Source organism: Carcharodon carcharias, assembly GCF_017639515.1.
Source record: "Carcharodon carcharias isolate sCarCar2 chromosome 39 unlocalized genomic scaffold, sCarCar2.pri SUPER_39_unloc_3, whole genome shotgun sequence".
NCBI classification, from domain to species: domain Eukaryota; kingdom Metazoa; phylum Chordata; class Chondrichthyes; order Lamniformes; family Lamnidae; genus Carcharodon; species Carcharodon carcharias.
This window is the reverse complement of record NW_024470836.1, coordinates 108,590-133,021: the sequence shown is the minus strand read 5'-3', so window position 1 is coordinate 133,021 and position 24,432 is coordinate 108,590. Positions and strand designations below refer to the sequence as shown.

At 50.6% G+C, this 24,432-nt stretch overlaps 1 protein-coding gene across 1 annotated transcript in view; it reads left to right on the top strand.

Moving 5' to 3' along the window:
* The window catches only part of LOC121274962 (myosin-10-like), a 163,330-nt gene that overhangs the window by 62,764 nt on the left and 76,134 nt on the right, over nucleotides 1–24,432 (top strand). The window contains exons 11-13 of the mRNA XM_041182334.1: nucleotides 873–1,025; nucleotides 2,173–2,346; nucleotides 4,403–4,580. Coding sequence (XP_041038268.1) covers nucleotides 873–1,025; nucleotides 2,173–2,346; nucleotides 4,403–4,580 — 505 coding nt within the window. The remainder of the gene's footprint in view (nucleotides 1–872; nucleotides 1,026–2,172; nucleotides 2,347–4,402; nucleotides 4,581–24,432) is intronic.

Sequence of the window (24,432 nt, the reverse complement as noted above, 5' to 3'; positions counted from 1 at the left end):
GAGGGAGTGCTGCACTGTCGGAGGGAGATGTATATACTCTAGGATTTGATCTCCATAATCCAGACCGACACTCCCCCCGGTGCCAGTACTGAGGGAGTGCTGCACTGTCAGAGGGAGATGTATATACTCTAGGATTTGAGATCCATAATCCAGGCTGACACTCCCCCCGGTGCCAGTACTGAGGGAGTGCTGCACTGTCGGAGGTAGATGTTTCTACTCCACGATTTGAGGTCCATAATCCAGGCCGACACTCCCTCCGGTGCCAGTACTGAGGGAGTGCTGCACTGTCGGAGGTAGATGTTTCTACTCCACGATTTGAGGTCCATAATCCAGGCCGACACTCCCTCCGGTGCCAGTACTGAGGGAGAGCTGCACTGTCAGAGGGAGAAGTATATACTCTCGGATTTGAGCTCCACGATCCAGGCCGACACTCCCCCCAGTGCCAGTACTGAGCGAGTGCTGCACTGTCGGAGGGAGATGTATATACTCTAGGATTTGAGCCCCATAATCCAGGCCGACACTCCCCCCGGTGCCAGTACTGAGGGAGTGCTGCACTGTCAGAGGGAGATGTATATACTCTAGGATTTGAGCCCCATAATCCAGGCCGACACTCCCCCCGGTGCCAGTACTGAGGGAGTGCTGCACTGTCGGAGGGAGATGTATATACTCTAGGATTTGAGCCCCATAATCCAGGCCGACACTCCCCCCGGTGCCAGTACTGAGGGAGTGCTGCACTGTCAGAGGGAGATGTATATACTCTAGGATTTGTGCTCCGAAAGTCATGTGCAATTGATCTCTGACTGACAGTCCCATTTCTTTTCTCCCCCTCCCCGCCACCCCCCCCCCACCCTCTCAACCCTCTCCATGCGCAGGCAGACTTTGCCATTGAAGCCCTCGCCAAAGCCTCCTACGAGCGGCTGTTTCGCTGGCTCGTGCACCGTATCAACAAAGCCCTCGATCGGACCAAGAGACAGGGCGCGTCCTTCATAGGAATCCTGGACATCGCTGGTTTTGAAATTTTCCAGGTAGCTCCCTGTGCTCTCCTGGAGAGACGGGCAGAATGATAACAGTGTTCAGGGAGTGAGGGGGAGAGTGGGATTAGACTGGGTGCGATATTAAAGGGTGTGGGGGAGTAAGGAGAGAGTGGGATTAGACTGGGTGGGATATTAAAGGGTGCGGGGAGTGAGGGGGAGAGTGGGATTAGACTGGGTGGGATATTAAAGGGTGCGGGGAGTGAGGGGGAGAGTGGGATTAGACTGGGTGGGATATTAAAGGGTGCGGGGAGTGAGGGGGAGAGTGGGATTAGACTGGGTGGGATATTAAAGGGTGAGGGGAATGAGGGGGAGAGTGGGATTAGACTGGGTGGGATATTAAAGGGTGCGGGGAGTGAGGGGGAGAGTGGGATTAGACTGGGTGGGATATTAAAGGGTGTGGGGTGAGGGGGAGAGTGGGATTAGACTGGGTGGGATATTAAAGGGTGTGGGGTGAGGGGGAGAGTGGGATTAGACTGGGTGGGATATTAAAGGGTGCGGGGAGTGAGGGGGAGAGTGGGATTAGACTGGGTGGGATATTACAGGGTGTGGGGTGAGGGGGAGAGTGGGATTAGACTGGGTGCGATATTAAAGGGTGCGGGGAGTGAGGGGAGAGTGGGATTAGACTGGGTGGGATATTAAAGGGTGCAGGGAGTGAGGGGGAGAGTGGGATTAGACTGGGTGGGATATTAAAGGGTGTAGGGAGTGAGGGGAGAGTGGGATTAGACTGGGTGGGATATTAAAGGGTGTAGGGAGTGAGGGGAGAGTGGGATTAGACTGGGTGGGATATTAAAGGGTGCGGGGAGTGAGGGGGAGAGCGGGATTAGACTGGGTGGGATATTAAAGGGTGCGGGGAGTGAGGGGGAGAGCGGGATTAGACTGGGTGGGATATTAAAGGGTGCGGGGAGTGAGGGGAGAGTGGGATTAGACTGGGTGGGATATTAAAGGGTGTAGGGAGTGAGGGGGAGAGTGGGATTAGACTGGGTGGGATATTAAAGGGAGCGGGGAGTGAGGGGGAGAGTGGGATTAGACTGGGCTGCGGGAAACGATTGGAATTAGACTCAGTATTCCATCGCGTGCACTCCTCGTCTCTTTCAAGCTGACGTCTTGTGCCCTTCTCTGTCTCTCTCTCTCCTCACAGTTGAATTCCTTCGAGCAGCTTTGTATCAACTACACAAACGAGAAACTGCAGCAGCTCTTCAACCACACGATGTTTGTGCTGGAGCAGGAGGAGTACCAGAGGGAGGGAATCGAATGGAATTTCATTGACTTCGGCTTGGACTTGCAACCCTGCATTGACCTTATCGAGAGGCCCGTGAGTAGCAGCAGTCCCTGTGGTGTAGGTACACCCACGGCGCTGTTAGGGCGGGAGTTCCAGGATTTTGTCCATGTGGTGTAGGTACTCCCAGGGTGCTGTTATGGAGGGATTTCCAGGATTTTGTCACTGTGGTGTAGGTAGAACCACAGCGCTGATAGGGAGGGAGTTCCAGGATTTTGTCCATGTGGTGTAGGTACACCCATGGTGCTGTTAGGGAGGGAGTTCCAGGATTTTGTCCCTGTGGTGTAGGTACACCCACAGCGCTGTTAGGGAGGGAGTTCCAGGATTTTGTCCGTGTGGTGTAGGTACACCCACGGTGCTGTTAGGGAGGGAGTTCCAGGATTTTGTCCCTGTGGTGTAGGTACACCCACAGCGCTGTTAGGGAGGGAGTTCCAGGATCTTGTCCCTGTGGTGTAAGTACACCCATGGCGCGGTTAGGGAGGGAGTTCCAGGATTTTGTCCGTGTGGTGTAGGTACACCCACGGCGCTGTTAGGGAGGGAGTTCCAGGATTTTGTCCGTGTGGTGTAGGAACACCCACGGCGCTGTTAGGGAGGGAGTTCCAGGATTTTGTCCGTGTGGTGTAGGTACACCCACGGCGCTGTTAGGGAGGGAGTTCCAGGATTTTGTCCCTGTGGTGTAGGTGCACCCACGGCGCTGTTAGGGAGGGAGTTCCAGGATTTTGTCCGTGTGGTGTAGGTACACACACAGCGCTGTTAGGGAGGGAGTTCCAGGATTTTGTCCCTGTGGTGTAGGTGCACCCACGGCGCTGTTAGGGAGGGAGTTCCAGGATTTTGTCCGTGTGGTGTAGGTACACCCACGGCGCTGTTATGGAGGGTGTTCCAGGATTTTGACCCAGTGACACTGAAGGAACGGCCGATATATTTCCAAGTCAGGATGGTGAGTGGTTTGGAGGGGAACTTCGAGGTGATGGTGTTCCCATGTGTCTGCTGCCCTTGTCCTTCTAGATGGTAGTAGTCGTGGGTTTGGAAGGTGCTGTCGAAGGAGCCTTGGTGAGTTGCTGCAGTGCATCTTGTAGATGGTACACACGCTGCTGCTACTGTGCGTCGGTGGTGGAGGGAGTGAATGTTTGTGGATGGTGGGCCGATCAAGCGGGGCTGCTTTGTCCTGGATGGTGTCGAGCTTCTTGAGTGTTGTGGGAGCTGCAACTCATCCAGTCAAGTGGGGAGTATCCCATCACACTCCTGACTTGTGCCTTGTAGATGGTGGACAGGCTTTGGAGGGGGAGTCAGGAGGTGAGTGACTCTCCGCAGGATTCCCAGCCTCTGACCTGCTCTTGTAGCCATAGTATTTATATGGCTGGGTCCAGTTCAGTTTCTGGTCAATGGTAACCCCCAGGATGTTGATAGTGGGAGATTCAGTGAGGGTAATGCCCATTGAACGTCAAGGGGGCGATGGTTGGATTCTCTCTTGTTGGAGATGGTCAGTGCCTGACACTTGTGTGGGGTGAATGTTACTCGCCACTTGTCAGCCCTGAGCCTGGATATTGTCCAGGTCTTGCTGCATTTAGACATGGGGCTGCTTCAGTATCTGAGGAGTCGTGAACGGTGCTGAACATTGTGCAATCATCAGCGAACATCCCCACTTCTGACCTTATGATGGAGGGAAGGTCATTGATGAAGCAGCTGAAGGTGGTTGGGCCGAGGACACTAACCCTGAGGGACTCCTGCAGTGATGTCCTGGAGCTGAGATGACTGACCCCCAACAACCACAACCATCTCCCTTTGTGCTGGGAATGACTCCAACCAGCGGAGAGTTTTCCCCCTGATTCCCGTTGACACCAGTTTTGCTGGGGCTCCTTGATGTCACACTCGGGTCAAATGCTGCCTCGATGTCAAGGGCAGTCACTCTCCCCTCACCTCGGGGGCTCAGCTCTTGTGTCCATGTTTGAACCGAGGCTGTAATGGGGTCAGGAGCTGATGGAGCCCAAAGCGATGGCGCAGGGCAGTCGCACTCCCCTGGTAATCTCCTGACCTCTGGAAAGGTGCTAACTCTCCTCTTCTCCCTGCCTCCCCTGTTCCCTGCCAACCACAGGCCAACACCCCTGGGATCCTGGCTCTCCTGGACGAGGAATGCTGGTTCCCCAAGGCGACAGACAAGACCTTTGTTGAGAAGCTGGTGCAGGAGCAGGGGAGCCACCCCAAGTTCCAGAAAGTCCGGCAGCTCAAGGACAAAGCCGACTTCTGCGTCATTCACTACGCTGGCAGGGTGAGTATCACTGTGCCTCTGTGTGTATGTAAACGGGACAGTGTGTCACTGTGCGTCTCTCTCTCTGTGTAAATGGGACAGTGTGTCACTGTGCGACTCTCTCTCTGTGTAAACGGGACAGTGTGTCACTGTGCGTCTCTCTCTCTCTCTCTGTGTAAATGGGACAGTGTGTCACTGTGCGTCTCTCTCTCTCTCTCTGTGGGTAAATGGGACAGTGTGTCACTGTGCGTGTCTCTCTCTCTGTGTAAATGGGACAGTGTGTCACTGTGCGTCTCTCTCTCTCTGTGTAAATGGGACAGTGTGTCACTGTGTGTCTCTCTCTCTCTGTGTAAATGGGACAGTGTGTCACTGTGCGTCTCTCTCTCTGTGTAAATGGGACAGTGTGTCACTGTGCGTCTCTCTCTCTGTGTAAATGGGACAGTGTGTCACTGTGCGTCTCTCTCTCTCTCTCTGTGTAAATGGGACAGTGTGTCACTGTGCGTCTCTCTCTCTGTGTAAATGGGACAGTGTGTCACTGTGCGTCTCTCTCTCTCTGTGTAAATGGGACAGTGTGTCACTGTGCGTCTCTCTCTCTCTCTGTGTAAATGGGACAGTGTGTCACTGTGCGTCTCTCTCTCTGTGTAAATGGGACAGTGTGTCACTGTGCGTCTCTCTCTCTCTGTGTAAATGGGACAGTGTGTCACTGTGCGTCTCTCTCTCTCTGTGTAAATGGGACAGTGTGTCACTGTGCGTCTCTCTCTCTCTGTGTAAATGGGACAGTGTGTCACTGTGTGTCTCTCTCTCTGTGTAAATGGGACAGTGTGTCACTGTGCGTCTCTCTCTCTCTGTGTAAATGGGACAGTGTGTCACTGTGCGTCTCTCTCTCTCTGTGTAAATGGGACAGTGTGTCACTGTGCGTTTCTCTCTCTCTCTGTGTAAATGGGACAGTGTGTCACTGTGCGTCTCTCTCTCTCTGTGTAAATGGGACAGTGTGTCACTGTGCGTCTCTCTCTCTCTGTGTAAATGGGACAGTGTGTCACTGTGCGTCTCTCTCTCTCTGTGTAAATGGGACAGTGTGTCACTGTGTGTCTCTCTCTCTGTGTAAATGGGACAGTGTGTCACTGTGCGTCTCTCTCTCTCTGTGTAAATGGGACAGTGTGTCACTGTGCGTCTCTCTCTCTCTGTGTAAATGGGACAGTGTGTCACTGTGCGTTTCTCTCTCTCTCTGTGTAAATGGGACAGTGTGTCACTGTGCGTCTCTCTCTCTCTCTGTGTAAATGGGACAGTGTGTCACTGTGCGTCTCTCTCTCTCTGTGTAAATGGGACAGTGTGTCAGTGTGCGTCTCTCTCTCTCTGTGTAAATGGGACAGTGTGTCACTGTGCGTTTCTCTCTCTCTCTGTGTAAATGGGACGGTGTGTCACTGTGCGTCTCTCTCTCTGTGTAAATGGGACAGTGTGTCACTGTGCGTCTCTCTCTCTGTGTAAATGGGACAGTGTGTCACTGTGCGTCTCTCTCTATCTGTGTAAATGGGGCAGTGTGTTACTGTGCGTCTCTCTCTCTCTGTGTAAATGGGACAGTGTGTCACTGGGCGTCTCTCTCTCTCTGTGTAAATGGGACAGTGTGTCACTGTGCGTCTCTCTCTCTGTGTAAATGGGACAGTGTGTCACTGTGCGTCTCTCTCTCTCTGTGTAAATGGGACAGTGTGTCACTGTGCGTCTCTCTCTCTCTGTGTAAATGGGACAGTGTGTCACTGTGCGTCTCTCTCTCTCTCTCTGTGTAAATGGGACAGTGTGTCACTGTGCGTCTCTCTCTGTGTAAATGGGACAGTGTGTCACTGTGCGTCTCTCTCTCTGTGTGTAAATGGGACAGTGTGTCACTGTGCGTCTCTCTCTCTCTGTAAATGGGACAGTGTGTCACTGTGCGTCTCTCTCTCTCTCTGTGTAAATGGGACAGTGTGTCACTGTGCGTCTCTCTCTCTCTGTGTAAATGGGACAGTGTGTCACTGTGCGTCTCTCTCTCTGTGTAAATGGGACAGTGTGAAATGTGCGTCTCTCTCTCTGTGTAAATGGGACAGTGTGTCACTGTGCGTCTCTCTCTCTCTCTGTGTAAATGGGACAGTGTGTCACTGTGCGTCTCTCTCTCTGTGTAAATGGGACAGTGTGTCACTGTGCGTCTCTCTCTCTCTGTGTAAATGGGACAGTGTGTCACTGTGCGTCTCTCTCTCTGTGTAAATGGGACAGTGTGTCACTGTGCGTCTCTCTCTCTGTGTAAATGGGACAGTGTGTCACTGTGCGTCTCTCTCTCTCTCTGTGTAAATGGGACAGTGTGTCACTGTGCGTCTCTCTCTCTCTCTGTGTAAATGGGACAGTGTGTCACTGTGCGTCTCTCTCTCTCTGTGTCAATGGGACAGTGTGTCACTGTGCGTCTCTCTCTCTCTGTGTAAATGGGACAGTGTCACTGTGCGTCTCTCTCTCTCTGTGTAAATGGGTCAGTGTGTCACTGTGCGTCTCTCTCTCTCTGTGTAAATGGGACAGTGTGTCACTGTGCGTCTCTCTCTCTCTGTGTAAATGGGACAGTGTGTCACTGTGTGTCTCTCTCTCTGTGTAAATGGGACAGTGTGTCACTGTGCGTCTCTCTCTCTCTGTGTAAATGGGACAGTGTGTCACTGTGCGTCTCTCTCTCTCTCTGTGTAAATGGGACAGTGTGTCACTGTGCGTCTCTCTCTCTCTCTCTGTAAATGGGACAGTGTGTCACTGTGCGTCTCTCTCTCTCTGTGTAAATGGGACAGTGTGTCACTGTGCGTCTCTCTCTCTCTGTGTAAATGGGACAGTGTGTCACTGTGCGTCTCTCTCTCTCTGTGTAAATGGGTCAGTGTGTCACTGTGCGTCTCTCTCTCTCTGTGTAAATGGGACAGTGTGTCACTGTGCGTCTCTCTCTCTCTCTGTGTAAATGGGACAGTGTGTCACTGTGCATCTCTCTCTCTCTGTGTAAATGGGACAGTGTGTCACTGTGCGTCTCTCTCTCTCTCTGTGTAAATGGGACAGTATGTCACTGTGCGTCTCTCTCTCTCTGTGTAAATGGGACAGTGTGTCACTGTGCGTCTCTCTCTCTGTGTAAATGGGACAGTGTGTCACTGTGCGTCTCTCTCTCTGTGTAAATGGGACAGTGTGTCACTGTGCGTCTCTCTCTCTCTCTGTGTAAATGGGACAGTGTGTCACTGTGCGTCTCTCTCTCTGTGTAAATGGGACAGTGTGTCACTGTGCGTCTCTCTCTCTTTGTGTAAATGGGACAGTGTGTCACTGTGCGTCTCTCTCTCTCTCTTTGTAAATGGGACGGTGTGTCACTGTACGTCTCTCTCTCTCTGTGTAAATGGGACAGTGTGTCACTGTGCGTCTCTCTCTCTGTGTAAATGGGACAATGTGTCACTGTGCGTCTCTCTCTCTGTGTAAATGGGACAGTGTGTCACTGTGCGTCTCTCTCTCTCTGTGTAAATGGGACGGTGTGTCACTGTGCGTCTCTGTCTCTCTGTGTAAATGGGACAGTGTGTCACTGTGCGTCTCTCTCTCTCCCTGTGTAAATGGGACAGTGTGTCACTGTGTGTCTCTCTCTCTGTGTAAATGGGACAATGTGTCACTGTGCGTCTCTCTCTCTCTCTGTGTAAATGGGACAGTGTGTCACTGTGCGTCTCTCTCTCTGTGTAAATGGGACAGTGTGTCACTGTGCGTCTCTCTCTCTCTGTGTAAATGGGACAGTGTGTCACTGTGCGTCTCTCTCTCTCTGTGTAAATGGGACAGTGTGTCACTGTGTGTCTCTCTCTCTGTGTAAATGGGACAGTGTGTCACTGTGCGTCTCTCTCTCTCTGTGTAAATGGGACAGTGTGTCACTGTGCGTTTCTCTCTCTCTCTGTGTAAATGGGACAGTGTGTCACTGTGCGTCTCTCTCTCTCTCTGCAAATGGGACAGTGTGTCACTGTGCGTCTCTCTCTCTCTGTGTAAATGGGACAGTGTGTCACTGTGCGTCTCTCTCTCTCTGTGTAAATGGGACAGTGTGTCACTGTGCGTTTCTCTCTCTCTCTGTGTAAATGGGACGGTGTGTCACTGTGCGTCTCTCTCTCTGTGTAAATGGGACAGTGTGTCACTGTGCGTCTCTCTCTATCTGTGTAAATGGGGCAGTGTGTTACTGTGCGTCTCTCTCTCTCTCTCTGTGTAAATGGGACAGTGTGTCACTGGGCGTCTCTCTCTCTCTGTGTAAATGGGACAGTGTGTCACTGTGCGTCTCTCTCTCTGTGTAAATGGGACAGTGTGTCACTGTGCGTCTCTCTCTCTTTGTGTAAATGGGACAGTGTGTCACTGTGCGTCTCTCTCTCTCTCTGTGTAAATGGGACAGTGTGTCATTGTGCGTCTCTCTCTCTCTGTGTCAATGGGACAGTGTGTCACTGTGCGTCTCTCTCTCTCTGTGTAAATGGGACAGTGTGTCACTGTGCGTCTCTCTCTCTCTGTGTAAATGGGTCAGTGTGTCACTGTGCGTCTCTCTCTCTCTGTGTAAATGGGACAGTGTGACACTGTGCGTCTCTCTCTCTCTGTGTAAATGGGACAGTGTGTCACTGTGTGTCTCTCTCTCTGTGTAAATGGTACAGTGTGTCACTGTGCGTCTCTCTCTCTGTGTAAATGGGACAGTGTGTCACTGTGCGTCTCTCTCTCTCTGTGTAAATGGGACAGTGTGTCACTGTGCGTGTCTCTCTCTGTGTAAATGGGACAGTGTGTCACTGTGCGTCTCTCTCTCTCTGTGTAAATGGGACAGTGTGTCACTGTGCGTCTCTCTCTCTCTGTGTAAATGGGACAGTGTGTCACTGTGCGTCTCTCTCTCTCTGTGTAAATGGGACAGTGTGTCACTGTGCGTGTCTCTCTCTGTGTAAATGGGACAGTGTGTCACTGTGCGTCTCTCTCTCTCTGTGTAAATGGGACAGTGTGTCACTGTGCGTCTCTCTCTCTCTGTGTAAATGGGACAGTGTGTCACTGTGCGTCTCTCTCTCTCTGTTTAAATGGGTCAGTGTGTCACTGTGCGTCTCTCTCTCTCTGTGTAAATGGGACAGTGTGTCACTGTGCGTCTCTCTCTCTCTGTGCAAATGGGACAGTGTGTCACTGTGTGTCTCTCTCTCTGTGTAAATGGGACAGTGTGTCACTGTGCGTCTCTCTCTCTCTGTGTAAATGGGACAGTGTGTCACTGTGCGTCTCTCTCTCTCTCTGTGTAAATGTGACAGTGTGTCACTGTGCGTCTCTCTCTCTCTGTGTAAATGGGACAGTGTGTCACTGTGCGTCTCTCTCTCTCTGTGTAAATGGGACAGTGTGTCACTGTGCGTCTCTCTCTCTCTGTGTAAATGGGACAGTGTGTCACTGTGCGTCTCTCTCTCTCTGTGTAAATGGGACAGTGTGTCACTGTGTGTCTCTCTCTCTGTGTAAATGGGACAGTGTGTCACTGTGCGTCTCTCTCTCTCTGTGTAAATGGGACAGTGTGTCACTGTGCGTCTCTCTCTCTCTGTGTAAATGAGACAGTGTGTCACTGTGCGTTTCTCTCTCTCTCTGTGTAAATGGGACAGTGTGTCACTGTGCGTCTCTCTCTCTCTCTGCAAATGGGACAGTGTGTCACTGTGCGTCTCTCTCTCTCTGTGTAAATGGGACAGTGTGTCACTGTGCGTCTCTCTCTCTCTGTGTAAATGGGACAGTGTGTCACTGTGCGTTTCTCTCTCTCTCTGTGTAAATGGGACGGTGTGTCACTGTGCGTCTCTCTCTCTGTGTAAATGGGACAGTGTGTCACTGTGCGTCTCTCTCTATCTGTGTAAATGGGGCAGTGTGTTACTGTGCGTCTCTCTCTCTCTCTCTGTGTAAATGGGACAGTGTGTCACTGGGCGTCTCTCTCTCTCTGTGTAAATGGGACAGTGTGTCACTGTGCGTCTCTCTCTCTGTGTAAATGGGACAGTGTGTCACTGTGCGTCTCTCTCTCTTTGTGTAAATGGGACAGTGTGTCACTGTGCGTCTCTCTCTCTCTCTGTGTAAATGGGACAGTGTGTCATTGTGCGTCTCTCTCTCTCTGTGTAAATGGGACAGTGTGTCACTGTGTGTCTCTCTCTCTGTGTAAATGGTACAGTGTGTCACTGTGCGTCTCTCTCTCTCTGTGTAAATGGGACAGTGTGTCACTGTGCGTCTCTCTCTCTCTGTGTAAATGGGACAGTGTGTCACTGTGCGTGTCTCTCTCTGTGTAAATGGGACAGTGTGTCACTGTGCGTGTCTCTCTCTGTGTAAATGGGACAGTGTGTCACTGTGCGTCTCTCTCTCTCTGTGTAAATGGGACAGTGTGTCACTGTGCGTCTCTCTCTCTCTGTGTAAATGGGACAGTGTGTCACTGTGCGTCTCTCTCTCTCTGTTTAAATGGGTCAGTGTGTCACTGTGCGTCTCTCTCTCTCTGTGTAAATGGGACAGTGTGTCACTGTGCGTCTCTCTCTCTCTGTGCAAATGGGACAGTGTGTCACTGTGTGTCTCTCTCTCTGTGTAAATGGGACAGTGTGTCACTGTGCGTCTCTCTCTCTCTGTGTAAATGGGACAGTGTGTCACTGTGCGTCTCTCTATCTCCCTGTGTAAATGTGACAGTGTGTCACTGTGCGTCTCTCTTTCTCTGTGTAAATGGGACAGTGTGTCACTGTGCGTCTCTCTCTCCCTGTGTAAATGGGACAGTGTGTCACTGTGCGTCTCTCTCTCTCTGTGTAAATGGGACAGTGTGTCACTGTGCGTCTCTCTCTCTCTGTGTAAATGGGACAGTGTGTCACTGTGTGTCTCTCTCTCTGTGTAAATGGGACAGTGTGTCACTGTGCGTCTCTCTCTCTCTGTGTAAATGGGACAGTGTGTCACTGTGCGTCTCTCTCTCTCTGTGTAAATGGGACAGTGTGTCACTGTGCGTCTCTCTCTCTCTGTGTAAATGGGACAGTGTGTCACTGTGCGTTTCTCTCTCTCTCTCTGTGTAAATGGGACAGTGTGTCACTGTGCGTCTCTCTCTCTCTCTGTAAATGGGACAGTGTGTCACTGTGCGTCTCTCTCTCTGTGTAAATGGGACAGTGTGTCACTGTGCGTCTCTCTCTCTCTGTGTAAATGGGACAGTGTGTCACTGTGCGTTTCTCTCTCTCTCTGTGTAAATGGGACGGTGTGTCACTGTGCGTCTCTCTCTCTGTGTAAATGGGACAGTGTGTCACTGTGCGTCTCTCTCTATCTATGTAAATGGGGCAGTGTGTTACTGTGCGTCTCTCTCTCTCTCTCTGTGTAAATGGGACAGTGTGTCACTGGGCGTCTCTCTCTCTCTGTTTAAATGGGACAGTGTGTCACTGTGCGTCTCTCTCTCTGTGTAAATGGGACAGTGTGTCAATGTGCGTCTCTCTCTCTGTGTATAAATGGGACAGTGTGTCACTGTGCGTCTCTCTCTCTCTCTGTGTAAATGGGACAGTGTGTCACTGTGCGTCTCTCTCTCTGTGTAAATGGGACAGTGTGTCACTGTGCGTCTCTCTCTTTGTGTAAATGGGACAGTGTGTCACTGTGCGTCTCTCTCTCTCTCTGTGTAAATGGGACAGTGTGTCATTGTGCGTCTCTCTCTCTCTGTGTCAATGGGACAGTGTGTCACTGTGCGTCTCTCTCTCTCTGTGTAAATGGGACAGTGTGTCACTGTGCGTCTCTCTCTCTCTGTGTAAATGGGTCAGTGTGTCACTGTGCGTCTCTCTCTCTGTGTAAATGGGACTGTGTGACACTGTGCGTCTCTCTCTCTCTGTGTAAATGGGACAGTGTGTCACTGTGTGTCTCTCTCTGTGTAAATGGGACAGTGTGTCACTGTGCGTCTCTCTCTCTCTGTGTAAATGGGACAGTGTGTCACTGTGCGTCTCTCTCTCTCTGTGTAAATGGGACAGTGTGTCACTGTGCGTGTCTCTCTGTGTAAATGGGACAGTGTGTCACTGTGCGTCTCTCTCTCTCTGTGTAAATGGGACAGTGTGTCACTGTGCGTCTCTCTCTCTCTGTGTAAATGGGACAGTGTGTCACTGTGCGTCTCTCTCTCTCTGTTTAAATGGGTCAGTGTGTCACTGTGCGTCTCTCTCTCTCTCTGTGTAAATGGGACAGTGTGTCACTGTGCGTCTCTCTCTCTCTGTGCAAATGGGACAGTGTGTCACTGTGTGTCTCTCTCTCTGTGTAAATGGGACAGTGTGTCACTGTGCGTCTCTCTCTCTCTGTGTAAATGGGACAGTGTGTCACTGTGCGTCTCTCTCTCTCTCTGTGTAAATGTGACAGTGTGTCACTGTGCGTCTCTCTCTCTCTGTGTAAATGGGACAGTGTGTCACTGTGCGTCTCTCTCTCTCTGTGTAAATGGGACAGTGTGTCACTGTGCGTCTCTCTCTCTCTGTGTAAATGGGACAGTGTGTCACTGTGCGTCTCTCTCTCTCTGTGTAAATGGGACAGTGTGTCACTGTGTGTCTCTCTCTCTGTGTAAATGGGACAGTGTGTCACTGTGTGTCTCTCTCTCTGTGTAAATGGGACAGTGTGTCACTGTGCGTCTCTCTCTCTGTGTAAATGGGACAGTGTGTCACTGTGCGTCTCTCTCTCTCTCTCTGTGTAAATGGGACAGTGTGTCACTGTGCGTCTCTCTCTCTCTGTGTAAATGGGACAGTGTGTCACTGTGCGTCTCTCTCTCTGTGTAAATGGGTCAGTGTGTCACTGTGCGTCTCTCTCTCTCTTTGTAAATGGGACAGTGTGTCACTGTGCGTCTCTCTCTCTCTGTGTAAATGGGACAGTGTGTCACTGTGCGTCTCTCTCTCTCTGTGTAAATGGGACAGTGTGTCACTGTGCGTCTCTCTCTCTCTCTGTGTAAATGGGACAGTGTGTCACTGTGCGTCTCTCTCTCTCTGTGTAAATGGGACAGTGTGTCACTGTGCGTCTCTCTCTCTGTGTAAATGGGACAGTGTGTCACTGTGCGTCTCTCTCTCTGTGTAAATGGGACAGTGTGTCACTGTGCGTCTCTCTCTCTCTCTGTGTAAATGGGACAGTGTGTCACTGTGCGTCTCTCTCTCTGTGTAAATGGGACAGTGTGTCACTGTGCGTCTCTCTCTCTTTGTGTAAATGGGACAGTGTGTCACTGTGCGTCTCTCTCTCTCTCTGTGTAAATGGGACAGTGTGTCACTGTGCGTCTCTCTCTCTCTATGTAAATGGGACAGTGTGTAACTGTGCGTCTCTCTCTCTCTCTCTGTGTAAATGGGACAGTGTGTCACTGTGCGTCTCTCTCTGTGTAAATGGGACAGTGTGTCACTGTGCGTCTCTCTCTCTCTGTGTAAATGGGACAGTGTGTCACTGTGCGTCTCTCTCTCTGTGTAAATGGGACAGTGTGTCACTGTGCGTCTCTCTCTCTCTCTGTGTAAATGGGACAGTGTGTCACTGTGCGTCTCTCTCTCTCTGTGTAAATGGGACAGTGTGTCACTGTGCGTCTCTCTCTCTGTGTAAATGGGACAGTGTGTCACTGTGCGTCTCTCTCTCTGTGTAAATGGGACAGTGTGTCACTGTGCGTCTCTCTCTCTCTCTGTGTAAATGGGACAGTGTGTCACTGTGCGTCTCTCTCTCTGTGTAAATGGGACAGTGTGTCACTGTGCGTCTCTCTCTCTTTGTGTAAATGGGACAGTGTGTCACTGTGTGTCTCTCTCTCTCTCTGTAAATGGGACAGTGTGTCATTGTGCGTCTCTCTCTCTCTGTGTCAATGGGACAGTGTGTCACTGTGCGTCTCTCTCTCTCTGTGTAAATGGGACAGTGTGTCACTGTGCGTCTCTCTCTCTCTGTGTAAATGGGTCAGTGTGTCACTGTGCGTCTCTCTCTCTGTGTAAATGGGACAGTGTGTCACTGTGCGTCTCTCTCTCTCTGTGTAAATGGGACAGTGTGTCACTGTGCGTCTCTCTCTCTCTGTGTAAATGGGACAGTGTGTCACTGTGCGTCTCTCTCTCTCTGTGTAAATGGGACAGTGTGTCACTGTGCGTCTCTCTCTCTCTGTGTAAATGGGACAGTGTGTCACTGTGCGTCTCTCTCTCTCTGTTTAAATGGGACAGTGTGTCACTGTGCGTCTCTCTCTCTCTGTGTAAATGGGACAGTGTGTCACTGTGCGTCTCTCTCTCTCTGTGCAAATGGGACAGTGTGTCACTGTGTGTCTCTCTCTCTGTGTAAATGGGACAGTGTGTCACTGTGCGTCTCTCTCTCTCTGTGTAAATGGGACAGTGTGTCACTGTGCGTCTCTCTCTCTCTGTGTAAATGTGACAGTGTGTCACTGTGCGTCTCTCTCTCTCTGTGTAAATGGGACAGTGTGTCACTGTGCGTCTCTCTCTCTCTGTGTAAATGGGACAGTGTGTCACTGTGCGTCTCTCTCTCTCTGTGTAAATGGGACAGTGTGTCACTGTGCGTCTCTCTCTCTCTGTGTAAGTGGGACAGTGTGTCACTGTGTGTCTCTCTCTCTGTGTAAATGGGACAGTGTGTCACTGTGCGTCTCTCTCTCTCTGTGTAAATGGGACAGTGTGTCACTGTGCGTCTCTCTCTCTCTGTGTAAATGGGACAGTGTGTCACTGTGCGTCTCTCTCTCTCTGTGTAAATGGGACAGTGTGTCACTGTGCGTTTCTCTCTCTCTCTGTGTAAATGGGACAGTGTGTCACTGTGCGTCTCTCTCTCTCTCTGTAAATGGGACAGTGTGTCACTGTGCGTCTCTCTCTCTCTGTGTAAATGGGACAGTGTGTCACTGTGCGTCTCTCTCTGTGTAAATGGGACAGTGTGTCACTGTGCGTTTCTCTCTCTCTCTGTGTAAATGGGACGGTGTGTCACTGTGCGTCTCTCTCTCTGTGTAAATGGGACAGTGTGTCACTGTGCGTCTCTCTCTATCTGTGTAAATGGGGCAGTGTGTTACTGTGCGTCTCTCTCTCTCTCTCTGTGTAAATGGGACAGTTTGTCACTGGGCGTCTCTCTCTCTCTGTTTAAATGGGACAGTGTGTCACTGTGCGTCTCTCTCTCTGTGTAAATGGGACAGTGTGTCACTGTGCGTCTCTCTCTCTGTGTGTAAATGGGACAGTGTGTCACTGTGCGTCTCTCTCTCTCTCTGTGTAAATGGGACAGTGTGTCACTGTGCGTCTCTCTCTCTGTGTAAATGGGACAGTGTGTCACTGTGCGTCTCTCTCTTTGTGTAAATGGGACAGTGTGTCACTGTGCGTCTCTCTCTCTCTCTGTGTAAATGGGACAGTGTGTCATTGTGCGTCTCTCTCTCTCTGTGTCAATGGGACAGTGTGTCACTGTGCGTCTCTCTCTCTCTGTGTAAATGGGACAGTGTGTCACTGTGCGTCTCTCTCTCTCTGTGTAAATGGGTCAGTGTGTCACTGTGCGTCTCTCTCTCTCTGTGTAAATGGGACAGTGTGACACTGTGCGTCTCTCTCTCTCTGTGTAAATGGGACAGTGTGTCACTGTGTGTCTCTCTCTGTGTAAATGGGACAGTGTGTCACTGTGCGTCTCTCTCTCTCTGTGTAAATGGGACAGTGTGTCACTGTGCGTCTCTCTCTCTCTGTGTAAATGGGACAGTGTGTCACTGTGCGTGTCTCTCTGTGTAAATGGGACAGTGTGTCACTGTGCGTCTCTCTCTCTCTGTGTAAATGGGACAGTGTGTCACTGTGCGTCTCTCTCTCTCTGTGTAAATGGGACAGTGTGTCACTGTGCGTCTCTCTCTCTCTGTTTAAATGGGTCAGTGTGTCACTGTGCGTCTCTCTCTCTCTGTGTAAATGGGACAGTGTGTCACTGTGCGTCTCTCTCTCTCTGTGCAAATGGGACAGTGTGTCACTGTGTGTCTCTCTCTCTGTGTAAATGGGACAGTGTGTCACTGTGCGTCTCTCTCTCTCTGTGTAAATGGGACAGTGTGTCACTGTGCGTCTCTCTCTCTCTCTGTGTAAATGGGACAGTGTGTCACTGTGCGTCTCTCTCTCTCTGTGTAAATGGGACAGTGTGTCACTGTGTGTCTCTCTCTCTGTGTAAATGGGACAGTGTGTCACTGTGTGTCTCTCTCTCTGTGTAAATGGGACAGTGTGTCACTGTGCGTCTCTCTCTCTCTCTGTGTAAATGGGACAGTGTGTCACTGTGCGTCTCTCTCTCTCTCTCTGCGTAAATGGGACAGTGTGTCACTGTGCGTCTCTCTCTCTCTGTGTAAATGGGACAGTGTGTCACTGTGCGTCACTCTCTGTGTAAATGGGACAGTGTGTCACTGTGCGTCTCTCTCTCTGTGTAAATGGGTCAGTGTGTCACTGTGCGTCTCTCTCTCTCTGTGTAAATGGGACAGTGTGTCACTGTGCGTCTCTCTCTCTCTGTGTAAATGGGACAGTGTGTCACTGTGCGTCTCTCTCTCTTTGTGTAAATGGGACAGTGTGTCACTGTGCGTCTCTCTCTCTCTCTGTGTAAATGGGACAGTGTGTCACTGTGCGTCTCTCTCTCTCTGTGTAAATGGGACAGTGTGTCACTGTGCGTCTCTCTCTCTGTGTAAATGGGACAGTGTGTCACTGTGCGTCTCTCTCTCTGTGTAAATGGGACAGTGTGTCACTGTGCGTCTCTCTCTCTCTCTGTGTAAATGGGACAGTGTGTCACTGTGCGTCTCTCTCTCTGTGTAAATGGGACAGTGTGTCACTGTGCGTCTCTCTCTCTTTGTGTAAATGGGACAGTGTGTCACTGTGCGTCTCTCTCTCTCTCTGTGTAAATGGGACAGTGTGTCACTGTGCGTCTCTCTCTGTGTAAATGGGACAGTGTGTCACTGTGCGTCTCTCTCTCTCTGTGTAAATGGGACAGTGTGTCACTGTGCGTCTCTCTCTCTCTCTGTGTAAATGGGACAGTGTGTCACTGTGCGTCTCTCTCTCTGTGTAAATGGGACAGTGTGTCACTGTGCGTCTCTCTCTCTCTCTCTGTGTAAATGGGACAGTGTGTCACTGTGCGTCTCTCTCTCTCTGTGTAAATGGGACAGTGTGTCACTGTGTGTCTCTCTCTCTCTCTGTGTAAATGGGACAGTGTGTCACTGTGCGTCTCTCTCTCTCTGTGTAAATGGGACAGTGTGTCACTGTGTGTCTCTCTCTCTGTGTAAATGGGACAGTGTGTCACTGTGCGTCTCTCTCTCTCTGTGTAAATGGGACAGTGTGTCACTGTGCGTCTCTCTCTCTGTGTAAATGGGACAGTGTGTCACTGTGCGTCTCTCTCCCTGTGTAAATGGGACAGTGTGTCACTGTGCGTGTCTCTCTCTCTCTGTAAATGGGACAGTGTGTCACTGTGCGTCTCTCTCTCTCTGTGTAAATGGGACAGTGTGTCACTGTGCGTCTCTCTCTCTCTGTGTAAATGGGACAGTGTGTCACTGTGCGTCTCTCTCACTCTGTGTAAATGGGACAGTGTGTCACTGTGCGTCTCTCTCTCTGTGTAAATGGGACAGTGTGTCACTGTGCGTCTCTCTCTCTCTCTCTCTCTCTGTGTAAATGGGACAGTGTGTCACTGTGCGTCTCTCTCTCTCTGTGTAAATGGGACAGTGTGTCACTGTGTGTCTCTCTCTCTGTGTAAATGGGACAGTGTGTCACTGTGCGTCTCTCTCTCTCTCTGTAAATGGGACAGTGTGTCACTGTGCGTCTCTCTCTCTCTGTGTAAATGGGACAGTGTGTCACTGTGCGTTTCTCTCTCTCTCTGTGTAAATGGGACAGTGTGTCACTGTGCGTCTCTCTCTCTCTCTGTAAATGGGACAGTGTGTCACTGTGCGTCTCTCTCTCTCTGTGTAAATGGGACAGTGTGTCACTGTGCGTTTCTCTCTCTCTCTGTGTAAATGGGACAGTGTGTCACTGTGCATCTCTCTCGCTCTGTGTAAATGGGACAGTGTGTCAGTGTGCGTCTCTCTCTCTCTGTGTAAATGGGACAGTGTGTCACTGTGCGTTTCTCTCTCTCTCTTTGTAAATGGGACGGTGTGTCACTGTGCGTCTCTCTCTCTCTGTGTAAATGGGACAGTGTGTCACTGTGCCTCTCTCTCTCTGTGTAAATGGGACAGTGTGTCACTGTGCGTCTCTCTCTCTCTCTGTGTAAATGGGACAGTGTGTCACTGTGCGTCTCTCTCTCTCTGTGTACATGGGACGGTGTGTCACTGTGCGTCTCTGTCTCTCTGTGTAAATGGGACAGTGTGTCACTTTGCGTCTCTCTCTCCCTGTGTAAATGGGACAGTGTGTCACTGTGTGTCTCTCTCTCTGTGTAAATGGGACAGTGTGTCACTGTGCGTCTCTCTCTCTCTCTGTGTAAATGGGACAGTGTGTCACTATGCGTCTCTCTCTCTGTGTAAATGGGACAGTGTGTCACTGTGCGTCTCTCTCTCTGTGTAAATGGGACAGTGTGTCACTGTGCGTCTCTCTCTCTCTGTGTAAATGGGGCAGTGTGTTACTGTGCGTCTCTCTCTCTCTCTGTGTAAATGGGACAGTGTGTCACTGTGCGTCTCTCTCTCTCTCTCTGTGTAAATGGGACAGTGTGTCACTGTGCGTCTCTCTCTCTCTTTGTAAATGGGACAGTGTGTCACTGTGCGTCTCTCTCTCTGTGTAAATGGGACAGTGTGTCAGTGTGCGTCTCTCTCTCTCTGTGTAAATGGGACAGTGTGTCACTGTGCGTCTCTCTCTCTCTGTGTAAATGGGACAGTGTGTCACTGTGCATCTCTCTCTCTCTCTCTGTGTAAATGGGACAGTGTGTCACTGTGCGTCTCTCTCTGTGTAAATGGGACAGTGTGTCACTGTGCGTCTCTCTCTCTCTGTGTAAATGGGACAGTGTGTCACTGTGCGTCTCTCTCTCTCTGTGTAAATGGGACAGTGTGTCACTGTGCGTCTCTCTCTCTGTGTAAATGGGACAGTGTTTCACTGTGCGTCTCTCTCTCTCTTTGTGTAAATGGGACAGTGTGTCACTGTGCGTCTCTCTCTCTGTGTAAATGGGACAGTGTGTCACTGTGCGTCTCTCTCTCTTTGTGTAAATGGGACAGTGTGTCACTGTGCGTCTCTCTCTCTCTCTGTGTAAATGGGACAGTGTGTCACTGTGCGTCTCTCTCTCTCTGTGTCAATGGGACAGTGTGTCACTGTGCGTCTCTCTCTCTCTCTGTGTAAATGGGACAGTGTGTCACTGTGCGTCTCTCTCTCTCTGTGTAAATGGGTCAGTGTGTCACTGTGCGTCTCTCTCTCTCTGTGTAAATGGGACAGTGTGTCACTGTGCGTCTCTCTCTCTCTGTGTAAATGGGACAGTGTGTCACTGTGTGTCTCTCTCTCTGTGTAAATGGGACAGTGTGTCACTGTGCGTCTCTCTCTCTCTGTGTAAATGGGACAGTGTGTCACTGTGCGTCTCTCTCCCTCTGTGAAAATGGGACAGTGTGTCACTGTGCGTCTCTCTCTCTCTCTGTGTAAATGGGACAGTGTGTCACTGTGCGTCTCTCTCTCTGTGTAAATGGGACAGTGTGTCACTGTGCGTCTCTCTCTCTCTGTGTAAATGGGACAGTGTGTCACTGTGCGTCTCTCTCTCTCTGTGTAAATGGGACAGTGTGTCACTGTGCGTCTCTCTCTCTCTGTGTAAATGGGACAGTGTGTCACTGTGCGTCTCTCTCTCTGTGTAAATGGGACAGTGTGTCACTGTGCGTCTCTCTCTCTGTGTAAATGGGACAGTGTGTCACTGTGCGTCTCTCTCTCTTTGTGTAAATGGGACAGTGTGTCACTGTGCGTCTCTCTCTCTCTCTGTGTAAATGGGACAGTGTGTCACTGAGCGTCTCACTCTGTGTAAATGGGACAGTGTGTCACTGTGCGTCTCTCTCTCTCTGTGTAAATGGGACAGTGTGTCACTGTGCGTCTCTCTCTCTCTCTGTGTAAATGGGACAGTGTGTCACTGTGCGTCTCTCTCTCTGTGTAAATGGGACAGTGTGTCACTGTGCGTCTCTCTCTCTCTCTGTGTAAATGGGACAGTGTGTCACTGTGTCTCTCTCTCTGTGTAAATGGGACAGTGTGTCACTGTGTGTCTCTCTCTCTCTCTGTGTAAATGGGACAGTGTGTCACTGTGCGTCTCTCTCTCTCTGTGTAAATGGGACAGTGTGTCACTGTGTGTCTCTCTCTCTGTGTAAATGGGACAGTGTGTCACTGTGCGTCTCTCTCTCTCTGTGTAAATGGGACAGTGTGTCACTGTGCGTCTCTCTCTCTGTGTAAATGGGACAGTGTGTCACTGTGCGTCTCTCTCTCTCTGTGCAAATGGGACAGTGTGTCACTGTGTGTCTCTCTCTCTGTGTAAATGGGACAGTGTGTCACTGTGCGTCTCTCTCTCTCTGTGTAAATGGGACAGTGTGTCACTGTGCGTCTCTCTCTCTCTCTGTGTAAATGTGACAGTGTGTCACTGTGCGTCTCTCTCTCTCTGTGTAAATGGGACAGTGTGTCACTGTGCGTCTCTCTCTCTCTGTGTAAATGGGACAGTGTGTCACTGTGCGTCTCTCTCTCTCTGTGTAAATGGGACAGTGTGTCACTGTGCGTCTCTCTCTCTCTGTGTAAGTGGGACAGTGTGTCACTGTGTGTCTCTCTCTCTGTGTAAATGGGACAGTGTGTCACTGTGCGTCTCTCTCTCTCTGTGTAAATGGGACAGTGTGTCACTGTGCGTCTCTCTCTCTCTGTGTAAATGGGACAGTGTGTCACTGTGCGTCTCTCTCTCTCTGTGTAAATGGGACAGTGTGTCACTGTGCGTTTCTCTCTCTCTCTGTGTAAATGGGACAGTGTGTCACTGTGCGTCTCTCTCTCTCTCTGTAAATGGGACAGTGTGTCACTGTGCGTCTCTCTCTCTCTGTGTAAATGGGACAGTGTGTCACTGTGCGTCTCTCTCTGTGTAAATGGGACAGTGTGTCACTGTGCGTTTCTCTCTCTCTCTGTGTAAATGGGACGGTGTGTCACTGTGCGTCTCTCTCTCTGTGTAAATGGGACAGTGTGTCACTGTGCGTCTCTCTCTATCTGTGTAAATGGGGCAGTGTGTTACTGTGCGTCTCTCTCTCTCTCTCTGTGTAAATGGGACAGTTTGTCACTGGGCGTCTCTCTCTCTCTGTTTAAATGGGACAGTGTGTCACTGTGCGTCTCTCTCTCTGTGTAAATGGGACAGTGTGTCACTGTGCGTCTCTCTCTCTGTGTGTAAATGGGACAGTGTGTCACTGTGCGTCTCTCTCTCTCTCTGTGTAAATGGGACAGTGTGTCACTGTGCGTCTCTCTCTCTGTGTAAATGGGACAGTGTATCACTGTGCGTCTCTCTCTTTGTGTAAATGGGACAGTGTGTCACTGTGCGTCTCTCTCTCTCTCTGTGTAAATGGGACAGTGTGTCATTGTGCGTCTCTCTCTCTCTGTGTCAATGGGACAGTGTGTCACTGTGCGTCTCTCTCTCTCTGTGTAAATGGGACAGTGTGTCACTGTGCGTCTCTCTCTCTCTGTGTAAATGGGTCAGTGTGTCACTGTGCGTCTCTCTCTCTCTGTGTAAATGGGACAGTGTGACACTGTGCGTCTCTCTCTCTCTGTGTAAATGGGACAGTGTGTCACTGTGTGTCTCTCTCTGTGTAAATGGGACAGTGTGTCACTGTGCGTCTCTCTCTCTCTGTGTAAATGGGACAGTGTGTCACTGTGCGTCTCTCTCTCTCTGTGTAAATGGGACAGTGTGTCACTGTGCGTGTCTCTCTGTGTAAATGGGACAGTGTGTCACTGTGCGTCTCTCTCTCTCTGTGTAAATGGGACAGTGTGTCACTGTGCGTCTCTCTCTCTCTGTGTAAATGGGACAGTGTGTCACTGTGCGTCTCTCTCTCTCTGTTTAAATGGGTCAGTGTGTCACTGTGCGTCTCTCTCTCTCTGTGTAAATGGGACAGTGTGTCACTGTGCGTCTCTCTCTCTCTGTGCAAATGGGACAGTGTGTCACTGTGTGTCTCTCTCTCTGTGTAAATGGGACAGTGTGTCACTGTGCGTCTCTCTCTCTCTGTGTAAATGGGACAGTGTGTCACTGTGCGTCTCTCTCTCTCTCTGTGTAAATGGGACAGTGTGTCACTGTGCGTCTCTCTCTCTCTGTGTAAATGGGACAGTGTGTCACTGTGTGTCTCTCTCTCTGTGTAAATGGGACAGTGTGTCACTGTGTGTCTCTCTCTCTGTGTAAATGGGACAGTGTGTCACTGTGCGTCTCTCTCTCTCTCTGTGTAAATGGGACAGTGTGTCACTGTGCGTCTCTCTCTCTCTCTCTGCGTAAATGGGACAGTGTGTCACTGTGCGTCTCTCTCTCTCTGTGTAAATGGGACAGTGTGTCACTGTGCGTCACTCTCTGTGTAAATGGGACAGTGTGTCACTGTGCGTCTCTCTCTCTGTGTAAATGGGTCAGTGTGTCACTGTGCGTCTCTCTCTCTCTGTGTAAATGGGACAGTGTGTCACTGTGCGTCTCTCTCTCTCTGTGTAAATGGGACAGTGTGTCACTGTGCGTCTCTCTCTCTTTGTGTAAATGGGACAGTGTGTCACTGTGCGTCTCTCTCTCTCTCTGTGTAAATGGGACAGTGTGTCACTGTGCGTCTCTCTCTCTCTGTGTAAATGGGACAGTGTGTCACTGTGCGTCTCTCTCTCTGTGTAAATGGGACAGTGTGTCACTGTGCGTCTCTCTCTCTGTGTAAATGGGACAGTGTGTCACTGTGCGTCTCTCTCTCTCTCTGTGTAAATGGGACAGTGTGTCACTGTGCGTCTCTCTCTCTGTGTAAATGGGACAGTGTGTCACTGTGCGTCTCTCTCTCTCTGTGTAAATGGGACAGTGTGTCACTGTGCGTCTCTCTCTCTCTCTGTGTAAATGGGACAGTGTGTCACTGTGCGTCTCTCTCAGTGTAAATGGGACAGTGTGTCACTGTGCGTCTCTCTCTCTCTGTGTAAATGGGACAGTGTGTCACTGTGCGTCTCTCTCTCTCTCTGTGTAAATGGGACAGTGTGTCACTGTGCGTCTCTCTCTCTGTGTAAATGGGACAGTGTGTCACTGTGCGTCTCTCTCTCTCTCTCTGTGTAAATGGGACAGTGTGTCACTGTGCGTCTCTCTCTCTCTGTGTAAATGGGACAGTGTGTCACTGTGTGTCTCTCTCTCTCTCTGTGTAAATGGGACAGTGTGTCACTGTGCGTCTCTCTCTCTCTGTGTAAATGGGACAGTGTGTCACTGTGTGTCTCTCTCTCTGTGTAAATGGGACAGTGTGTCACTGTGCGTCTCTCTCTCTCTGTGTAAATGGGACAGTGTGTCACTGTGCGTCTCTCTCTCTGTGTAAATGGGACAGTGTGTCACTGTGCGTCTCTCTCCCTGTGTAAATGGGACAGTGTGTCACTGTGCGTGTCTCTCTCTCTCTGTAAATGGGACAGTGTGTCACTGTGCGTCTCTCTCTCTCTGTGTAAATGGGACAGTGTGTCACTGTGCGTCTCTCTCTCTCTGTGTAAATGGGACAGTGTGTCACTGTGCGTCTCTCTCACTCTGTGTAAATGGGACAGTGTGTCACTGTGCGTCTCTCTCTCTGTGTAAATGGGACAGTGTGTCACTGTGCGTCTCTCTCTCTCTCTCTCTCTCTCTGTGTAAATGGGACAGTGTGTCACTGTGCGTCTCTCTCTCTCTGTGTAAATGGGACAGTGTGTCACTGTGTGTCTCTCTCTCTGTGTAAATGGGACAGTGTGTCACTGTGCGTCTCTCTCTCTCTCTGTAAATGGGACAGTGTGTCACTGTGCGTCTCTCTCTCTCTGTGTAAATGGGACAGTGTGTCACTGTGCGTTTCTCTCTCTCTCTGTGTAAATGGGACAGTG